This window comes from Sylvia atricapilla, chromosome 5 (genome assembly GCF_009819655.1).
Source record: "Sylvia atricapilla isolate bSylAtr1 chromosome 5, bSylAtr1.pri, whole genome shotgun sequence".
Classification (NCBI taxonomy): domain Eukaryota; kingdom Metazoa; phylum Chordata; class Aves; order Passeriformes; family Sylviidae; genus Sylvia; species Sylvia atricapilla.
In genome coordinates this window covers 44,777,092-44,787,648 of record NC_089144.1, presented here as the reverse complement: position 1 = coordinate 44,787,648, position 10,557 = coordinate 44,777,092, and the positions used below count along the sequence as shown (strand labels likewise).

General features: G+C 45.8%; 1 protein-coding gene across 1 annotated transcript; it reads right to left on the bottom strand.

The window, feature by feature from the left end:
* Positions 1 to 426: 426 nt before the first annotated feature.
* SNRPF (small nuclear ribonucleoprotein polypeptide F) lies at positions 427 to 2,021 on the bottom strand. The gene is made up of 4 exons (XM_066318492.1): positions 1,835 to 2,021; positions 1,528 to 1,653; positions 1,117 to 1,181; positions 427 to 541 (listed from the first exon to the last, which is right to left on the bottom strand). Exons 1-4 carry the CDS (start codon positions 1,835 to 1,837, stop codon positions 475 to 477), a joined length of 261 nt encoding a protein of 86 aa, XP_066174589.1. The 5' UTR covers positions 1,838 to 2,021; the 3' UTR covers positions 427 to 474.
* Between the last annotated feature and the right edge of the window lie 8,536 nt (positions 2,022 to 10,557).

Below are 10,557 nucleotides of genomic sequence, written 5' to 3'. Positions count from 1 at the left end.
TTGTCCACCCTTAATGACCATAGTCACACTTCAAGCTTCTTGACTTAAAGCAAGAGAATATTTCTGAGAGAAACCAGGGTATAACAGATGCCCACACCTCACCTAAAGTGAAATCTTCCCAGCTAATTCCAAATGTTTCATAAACAAGTTTAAGGATGAAATATATTTAAAGAGTCACTACATACATACTGTAAAATAGAGACTGCCAAGTCTTCCTGTGTTTCAGACAGGAAGATAACTGGTATTTTGTTAAAAATGCTCGCTTTTCATTTTAATATTTTCAGCTTTAAATTTTAACAATTACCTGTTGTTCCTCCAGCATTAATTTTTCAGACATCAATAAAATATTAGAAATATTTTCAAGGGTTAATTTTCCCAGTTCTAAAACACAATGGAAAAAAAGGAAAACACCTTAGTACAAAAGTATGAAAAACAAGACAACAAAAAAAGTTTATTTCCAGAAATACAAAACACCTATTCTCTCATTTCTCCATCTTCTTCCTCTTCTTCCACACCTCTGATGTACAAGACATTATTGCACCTGTAATAGAACCAAGAGTTCCCTTAGCTATAAGCATTATCATTTTCCCCATATAAAAAAAAGCTTTAAACATTTTTTCTGCTTGAATGTAGCCCAGCAACTGCCAAATTCTACAGAACAAAATGCTGTTGACCTTGTACACCTTTTCCACACAGTACATTAAACTGTGCAACTTCATAAATGTAATAACTGTTTGACAATGCTGTACCAAAAGATTTTTACTTCTGGATGAACAGTTACAGTCAAGTGTAACTTCCAAGCATGTGAAATGTTTCCTGCTGCAATGCACTGGTATACAATGCCGAAGGGCTCCAGGATATACAGTAATGTGGAAAACAAAAGTATTTAGTCACCCCAAAGGGTATAGTAAATACTCCCTTAAATATGCTCAAAAATTCTTTTTTCCTCCTCTCAGAAGGGACTTCCATATAAAAGACACATTCATACCCTTCCTGTAAGAGCTATGCTTGGCATCTTAATTAGACAAGAAACACAGCATCCACCAGTATAAGATTTAATGCAAGTGGTGAGGCGATTTAGAGCCTTCCTCCACTATAAACAAATACCCCAATTACCTTATCAAAACTTCCCCCAGGTGTCCAGACAATGCACCGTCTATGTACTCCTCTGTGTTTGCAAGCTTGAAAGAAAAATGAGAAAAAAATCAGAACGATCGCAATATAAGTGGCTTCCACAAATCACATGACGCTTCTGCCCCCAGCCCGGGGCTCGGACACAGAGAGCGGGGCTGGCCGAGCGGCCCCGCTCCCAGCCTGTACCGCATCCCAGTTTGCAGCGACGGGCGGGAAAGGTCCGTACGCCTCATCTCATTTCCACCCCCTGCCATGGGCAGAGAGCCCTTCCACTAGACCAGGTTGCTCAGAGCCCCATCCAGCCTGGTTTGAGCACTGGGATGAGGCATCCACAGGTTCGTCATGGACAACGCCGGCACCGCCCCCGCCGCAGGCACGCCCCCGGTCCCTCACCTGCATGTTCATGTAGCCATCCACGGAGACGAGGTAGCCCTTGTACTCCATCCCCCACTTCAGCTTCACCATCACCGGCTTCCCCGTCAGCCCGTTCAGGAACGGCTTGGGGTTGAGGGGCAGGCTCTGAGGGGGAAGCACACAGTCAGCGCCGCCCGCCTCCCACCTGGGGCCGGTAACGGAGCGGCTCCCGGGCCTCTCAGCTCCCGACTCCCGCCCCTCCCGGCTCCCGGCCCGCCGCCTGGGGCCGGTAGCGGCCCGGCTCTCTCCCGTCCCGGTTCCCGCCGCCCTCCCGGCTCCCGCTCACCATGGCGGGAGAAGCGCAGGCCCACGCGGGAACCCCTCGCGCGCGCCGCGGGACAACGGGAGGCAATGGGAAGCGGCTCCGCGCCCGCTTCCAGTTCCGGGGGCGCCGCGCTCCCACCCCCGACCTCTCACCCGCGCCGCGCTCCCCATAGGCTGGCGGGCCTCGACGCGCCGAGCCACAGGCGCGGCTGCCCATTGGCTGGTAGGTGCGGCGGGCCGCTCCCATTGGCCGGGCCGGCCAGTTTCCCCACCCCCGTTCCAACCAATCGCTGTTGCGCGCCATGGTCGCGCGGCCGTGGGCAGTGCGGGGCTGTGAGCTTGTGCCCCGTGCGCGTGCCCGTGCCCGTGCCCGGCACGTTTGCGCGTGCCCCGCGCCCGTACCCCGGGCCCGTGTCCCGTGTCCCGTCTCCGTTCCCGTTCCTGTGCCCGTTCCTGTGCCCCGTGCCCGTACGCTGTGCCCGTGCCGGCGGGGCAGCGCTGCCTGCAGCTCCTTGGTGCTCTGCACGGGCAGGTCCCCAGGAGGTGGCGGCGCCTGGCCGGCGCGGGCCGTGGCACCGGGCGGGAGCGCTCTGAGGGCCGCTCCCGGGGGTACCGGCCAGCCCCGCGGGCGGCGGAAGCCCGGCCGCGTCCGTCCCTCCAGCTGCCGAAATAAATCCGCGGACCAGCAGCTTTTCGTCATTCCGCACGCAAGGATAGAAAATCTCAGGGTTTATAGGACACGTTAAGTGCGAATTCCCTGTCAGTGTCTTTTGACTCCAGGCGAGATGTTCTTGGGCGTAGAGAGAGTCGTGAAGCGTCGATCCTGCACTAGCTGTAATTTATGTCTTAATCTTCGACGGGCAAATATGTTGAACCAGCTTCTGTACCGTTTACCAGTTTGTCACATCCTCACTAATGTTTTCTACTACTCTGTGTATAAATTCATCAAATGCCGCAATGTGTATTTCTATTCCTGCATACAGTCTATTCCGTTGATCCTCAGTATATTGGGTGCTGAATGTGGAACACACACATTCAGGAAAATTAACCTTTCAGAAGCTGGACTGTTAAGGGGATTGTGCGCTTCACCTTCCAAAGGTGAGTCTAGTGTCCTAGTATTGAAAGCAAAACCATTATCGCCTCCCCAAATCCGCGCGTTTAAAGCTGTTGATGCAACAAACCATCTTGAATGAACGTGTAAGAGTGAAATAGACGGAACTGTAATTCCTGTTCACTAGCATATATCAAAAGTGCAGTTACACGCGGAATTGTTAGGGTTGGAAGGGACCTCTGAAGATCATTCAGTCAACCCTCCTGCCAAGGCAGGTTCACCTGGAGCAGGTGACACAAGAATATGTCCAGGTGGGTCTGGAATGTCTCCATAAAGGGAGACTCCAAGATGTCCCTGGGCAGCCTGTTTCAGTGCTCTGCCATCTTAACATGAAGTTCTTTCTCATGTTGAGGCGAAACTTCTTGTGAAGATATCTAGATGCGCATTTCCGTGACCATTAGAAATAAGTGTGATTTTCTTTTAGGGTGTAGTGGGTGGGCAACAGAAACAACACCAAAATCATGCTAATTATCTTTCTGGTAGCAGGACTTACTGTGGGCCAGCTGAAAGAGTAACTAACTTATAAGATTTTTCTGTAAAAAAGTCTGTGTTTAGACTATGTAGGAAAAATATGAACACAATGAGAAATGGTATATTTATAAAGTTTTTCATGCCATTTGCAGTATAGAATAGCTGATTTCACATGATGATGTGTATAATGTGGCAGAATGCAATGAGCTTAGAGTGAGTGTCTTGAGTAAAATCATACTGTAAGGGCAATTTCTGCACTGTTCTGACAAGGATAAACATGTATGTCTGTGAATGGCGAAATAACAGGTTTGGTATGCTATCTGTAAATAGCGCTAGTTATTTTTACATAGGAAACAAATTTTGACCATGTCTTCTACTCGTGTTGGGAAAACTTTTTGTGTACCAAGAAACAGGAGCATTTATATTGCTATTTTAATACACTCTGTTCCTCGAGTGAGAAAACATTCCAGCCCTGTTGTTACAAAAAACCAAGCATTTCCCAGCGTCATTGATCTCAGTGCAGAAATCAGACAGCAAGAGTGCTTGATTCCTAGTTTGATAATTGGTCCATGAATTCACATGTCAGTAATCTTATCAGCTGCAGACTGGATTTGCAGCAATTTTGTGTGATGATAGGCTAGGATGGAGTACTGAAAGCACAGAATATGTGACTACATCTGGTGTAGTCAACTGAGTAAGTCAGGTAATCGGGAAATGAAATCGCTGTTGTTTTTCTTTCTCCCTTATGAGGAATTTGTTGTTTACCTTGTTGACTGAATCATTCTGCCTCAGAGACAGTTTTCTTACTCTGATCTTTGGACTTCCAGCACAGGGGTGAAGTTCACCTTTTGTCCTCTTTGTATTTCCCATGTAATAGGGGAAGTAATAATTTGCATTCTTTTCTGCCTTTGGGTCAGGGTATTTAGGCTGTTGCTCAACAGGAAATGAACAGGAAAGAGTTGTAATAGATTAATCCAAACCTTAGCTCCTGGGTGGATGTATAGGATTTTCTCTTACAGCTCAGGGGTGGGAATTTAATGCATATGCCTACACTCTGTTCCTAAGGAAATACATTAAGCAGCTGGATATTCAAGGGCAGCAGCATTTCTGGCAGAGGGACTGGTTAGGTGGTGTTGTCTGTGTAAGTGTAAATGCTCACTGACATCACTAATGCACTGTGTTGCCATAAACCAGGTCAAGAGGGCCCCTGTACCATCACATTGCTGAGAGAAACCTCAGCGGCCCAGAGCTCCTTCCTGATCCAGCTGAGTTTGCTGGGACAGGAACTCCCTGCAATAACCTGTTTCTGCCTGCCATGAACACATTATTAAGGAAACTTTCAGAGCTAACCCATGTTCCAGCTTCTCGGCTGTACATTCAGTGACCATACCATGCCTTTTCCTAGTGATATGCCGGTGAGGGTTTCCTCTACTGCATTCTTATTCCACATCCAGCAAACTACTTCTGATGCCACACAGTCATGTCCACCAGAGCCGTACGAGCATCAGCCTTGCCATCACACTGGACACACCATGTCATGGGCACCAGTTGCAGTCAAAGAACTTAAAGCAGCCATGAAAGCACAGCCCTGAATTACAAGTGGGCAGAGCTGAGTTAAAAAAATGGAAGCTCCATCAGGAGACAGAACCTTCAAAGGACAGGTTTGCATCAAAAAGGATCCAGAGTAGTAGCAAGGAGTTAGCCCTGCTCTGTGGCAGATGAACTTCTGCTTCTGTTGAGTTCATAACTGACAAAGCCCTGTAAGAATCTGTTGCTCTCCCCATACAGCCTGTCCCAGGTAAAGTCATACCACCCTCCTTCCTCCCCCTTGCCAGGCTCCCAGGCCAAGTCTGGTCCTTGAAACTATTAGGTGATACGATACCTCAGTCTAAGGTTGGCTGTTGTTAAGTAGGCTTGAGCAAAGCACTAGCTGATTCTTGACAAGCTCTCTGTTGTAACTTCTTGGGAATGCAGTGGTTATGACTCTTGTGGACCTAGGAGGATTTTGAAGCTCTGTGCACCCTTGGGGAGTTTTGCCGTTGTAGCAATGCGGTTAAAACGTGAAGAGGACTTAGAACTCAAGCCAAATATTGACACAAAGAACATCTATTTTCTCTTCAGGAATAGGCATTATGGAAGATTTTTCAATAGCTATCATACTGGAATGGAAAATTAGATCTTGCCCACAATTTGTCTGTAGAGAGCATCTTTTCTAAAAATCTTTTTCAATAATTAACACAAAATTTTCTCAATGTGCAGAAAATCTATATCATTTATCAGCTCTTAGTGACTTGGGAACTGCTGTAGCAGTAATGTGAGGTACAGTCCTGACTTCATGGGGATTTGCCAGAGGAAAACAGTTTTTGTTTCAAGCAGTATTTTTTCAGAAATGTCTACCAGTCAGACACCTTTCCTCTCTGCTGATTGTCATTTTAATAACACCATCTTTGATCAAATCTCCATGTAAGGCAATAACCATCCACTACAGACCTTTACCACAGATTGTGACTGGGAGTCAGAGGTAGTAACATCAGACATAAGAACAGGGGGTTGTAATTTCTCTCTGAGATTCTCATCAACTGAAGCAAAGCCACACAGTGCTGCAGGGGTGGATGTACAGGATCTAGGTACTGGAAGGCACAAAACTAGTTATCCTGTTTCAAGCTTCATCCAAGAAACATGCCTTTTTCCACATGCTGGCAGACCTTCATCTCAGTGTATGGTTGTAGCCTAGAACAGATGCTCAGTCTTGCTGAACAACACTTGGAAACAGCCAAAGGGAAGGACACAAGGGAACCACAAAAACCAGGAGACTTTCCATGGCCCTCCATGCCTGGCAGTGGCTAGCAACAGCAATGTGAGGGAACACAAACAAAATGCATCCCAAAGTCTCTTTGGGATGGAGTTGCCCAGTAAGCAGGAGACCATGCTGTGAACAACTCCCCGGGCAGGTGGCAGAGGTGAGCCTGGGAAGATAGAAATGAAGGGTTTCTTCTTGGAGAGGGGATTTATGTGCAGTTTCAGATCAGTACGATGTCTTTTTTCTGCAGTGATATCAGTATAAAATGAGACTAAGGCAGGTATGTGCTAACAAAAGCTTTTGTCTGCACCATCAAAGATCTGGCAGAGTGGCTCTTCTGTGAACCTGTCACAAGGCCGGGCTGTGCCAACAAGAAGGGGCGTGAGTATTGTACAGAAATTATGGGCGCATTAAAGCCTCTTTTTATCCATACTGAAAACCTTTATTTTTCTGTGCAAATAGTATTCATGCAAATTATGCAGCTACACTAAAGAGAGGCCCTTTAAGAATGTGTCTCTGGGAACACAGTCTCCTTTGCCAAGAAATAATGGGACTTCCTTAATTATCAGCTGTTATCTTCTGGGTTTAGCAAACTTTTGTTGCTTTATGTGTGGTTGCTTCTTTTATGCTTTCACATTAATGAATTGGAATTGAAATTATGTACTGAGGAAAACAAAGTGATCTGTACAAATAATAAAATGGTGTACTTGTGTGTCTTAAAAAAGAAGGAGATCAAATATTGTGCAGAAGGAATTTGGAAACTGTGCCTTCACACAAACATCTTAATAGATATTAATAACTGGCTCCAAATCATGGAAGTTGTTAAAGGGTTGGTGTTCTGAGAAATCTGTCTGATCAGAGCTCAGAAAGTCTAGCTGGTGTTGGAGGGTGCGTGTGTGAGATGGCAAGCTCTGCTATAAGAGACCTCATCTGCTGCCATTTTTAACAGCAAATCTTGTGGGGAGGGAGGAGAGAAAGGAGTTATCAGGCAACAGGCACGTAGGTCAACAGAGTGTTGCTGGTCAAGAGAGACTAGGTATAGTACAGATTCCCTCACCATTTCAGAGAGGGAAACTAGCTGGATAGAAGAAAGTCAGAGACATAAATGATGCTGGGTTAAAAGGAGCAGCTAAATCTAGAATTCCTGAATTTCTTAGAGAACTCTGTCTGAGCCCAAGCAATATTCTGGAGAGATGAGGCAGAGAAAGGCCCAGGTCCCAAAAAAAACCTGAGTCATAAAGGTTGACTGGCAGCTGCAGGGACAAATATGTCCGGACCTCTCTCCGTTACACACTGAGGCTTTAATGTGGTTCTGTTAATATGGCCAGATACATCTACTCTTCTGATAGCCAAAGGGAAGAATGATTTGGGGTTGGAGCCTCTGCAAAGTCTACTAGCACCCCTTCCAGGAAAGCCAGTGCTGGTCCTCAGGCAGCTGGGGCAAAGAGTCTTATTTCCAGGAAGGATCTGCAGACAGAAAAAAATCCCCAGCCCTCTGTGCTCCGGAAATGTGCCAGAGGTGACGTCTGCAATTCGTGTTTGACTTGAACCTGAGCCCAAGGCTCACATCTCGTCTTGGAGGCAGCAGTCACGGCCCTGCATCTGAGACCAGTGACTTCCAGTGGCCTCTCTGCTAAACTGGTGTTCCTTTGTTAGGGCCTCTCTGGGTGAGGGACTGCCAAGAGTCCACTGTAAAGGTAAATGTATGTGTACAACCTTCCCTGTGGAGCAGAGTAGAGGAGAAGCTTTCATGCAGCCAGCTTTCATGCATACCAGAACCCTGGAGTATCTCACTGCCTGTCTGAAATAAGCAGGAGTCCGAGCTTGTGTAGGTGACAGACTTCTCTCAAACCCTGCAGACCCCAGAGGCTTACCCTGCCCAAGACAGGAAGGTCTGTAGGAACCAGGAATTAACTGTGGGGATGGTCAGTTAATTAGGACCAAATGGCTAAGGCAGACAGCACAAAAGACTGCCTTAGCCATTTGCTGTGTATATGCTCATAACTCAAAATCCCATGGTTTAACACACATCATCTGTAACAAATCCAGGAGAGAGAGCATGGCTATAGCTGTTTACACTGGTCATATGCCAACCATCCCCAAATTACCAGTACCCTGACTTTCATACTTTTTGGGGCAGTGCCCAGCTGTATGTGCTGGGTGCTCTGTGGAATCACAGAAATGCCTTTTTTGAGAATTCTCAAAGAGCTCAGTAAGTTGGAGTTTTGGCCAGTGAAGTATCCACTGCAGTTTCCATCATCTCAATGACAGCTCACGGAGACCAGCTCTATCTGATTCATTTTTAGTCAGGAATCCGTTGATGTGCTGGTGTTCCCTTGACACAACTGCTTCCTGTAAAGCTGTAAGTTGTCATTTAGTTTGACATTTCTCCTTTTGTTTTGCAGAGTATTCTGTTAGATCAATTATACAACTGTTAGTTTTTTTCCAAAGGGCACAGAGGATAAGACCTGGCTTCTCTTTGCCAAGCAGGTGCTTCTGAGGAGGCAGCTGACATGCCCTGGGCTTCCCTGCTTGGGCCACGAGCCTGGAGAGATACTATGAGCAATTTCAGTACTTCTGACAGTGCACTGACAATTCCTGATGCTCCTTGCATGCCCCAGATGACCTGGCCCTATTGCCACTGCTCTCCTTAAGTCCTTTTCTGTTCTTTGAATCTTTTACAGCAGCCGCTCTTGCTGTCTGCACTTGGTGTGAGTGGCCTTAGCAGCATAGCACGGTCTCTTAGAGGCATTCACATCCATTTGGTGCCTTGCTTCTCCAAAGAAGTGTCTTCTCTGTGGCAATTTGTATTGCAGGTAATGGGAAGGCCCAGTTGTTCTTGTAGTAGGACCCTGAGGCGGTCATTAGGGAACCACTCTTTGCCCAGGAATGCAGTGACAATTGCACTGATAGGTACTGACCAGGCCAGCAAAGGGAAGACTGTGCCCTGATTGCAATGTTTACCGCAATGCAGGATGGAGACACTTAGCTAGTTTGGGTAATAAAAACAATTGAGAAAAGCCTGCTTCTCTGCCAACAGACATATTGTGGTGTCTGAGCCCGCTCTCTCCAACCACTGTGTGTGAACTGGGATAATCCGGAGGATTAAGGTATATTCAACGGTTAGATCTGGCAAGCACAGCAAAAGGTGTACCCTTAACAAAGACCATTTGCTGCCGCACTCAAGTATTTGCTCCAAAACTTTTTTTCAGAAGAAACTTTTGTTCATTTGGGGTTTTTTTAAGTAGAGGAAAAGAAATCTATGTTTTTCCCAAGCACCATTCTTGGAAATGACCTTCTGAAATTTTCTTGAAACATATCAGCTTTGAGCAGATATTTCCTGCTTCCAGGAAAGCTTTTCTAGAGATCTGCCCCCTGTAAATGTTTATACAAACAATTAAAGACTGCCAAAGTCATAAGCAGCAAAGATAGAGAAGCTTAGGATGGAAAACATTGAAACCTTAATAATAGCATTACCAACGCCACTTAAAAAACAGATGCATCTGATATGGATTTTGTATAAAAAATGCTAGCTTAGACATTAAACTTTCATGCCCATTTTTTTTTCTGCCCAGCAAGCAAAAATGTAGCATAGCCTTACACAATGTTGACTATTTTCTGGCAAATGTTGTATTTTTAAAATGATTCCTAAGGCTGTTTGATTGGTAGTAGGTTGCAATGGACTGACATTGATGTTCCTTTCCTATGACATTTCACATAAGGCAAGTGACTACTTGTTTTGACAGACTGTAAAAGACATGTAATTATAAGGGGAAAAGTGCTAGTTCATTCCTGTGACACTTTATGGATTTGCATAATTCTGTGCATTGGACATAAAACACATCAGCTCATCTGTGGTTTTGTGGGTTTTTACTTTAAATGCTCAGGAAGAAGTTCTTACCATGTTTTATCTCCGGGAAAGGAGATCTAGAGGCGATGATACAATTAAAGATTTATTTAAAAACAAGCAAAAACTTCAATGCTAAACAGTCTTGTTTAAGCTTGATTCACAATACTACCATGTTGAGACACCAAGAATTTTCATGGAGCTATGACTTTACATTAAGTATTTGATAAGATCATTCTCAGTAGAGTGAAGTGGATGGCAATTCCCATGCCCCCCTGAACTGGTCTGTTTGAGATGAAATGTGATTGTGGTGGTGGGTGACGCTGCTCCTGTCCCAGCATCCGGACACCAGCTCCCACTGGAAGACCCTGGCAGACACTTTACCCATCCATAAGATAAGGGTGGCTGGAAACCTGAATGCCATGATGCATTGTCACCATTTAGTAATTATCTGAATTTAGGCCTGTGGAGGACCACAGGCTATGTCGGCAAAGATCTTTATTATAAAGCTCTTTT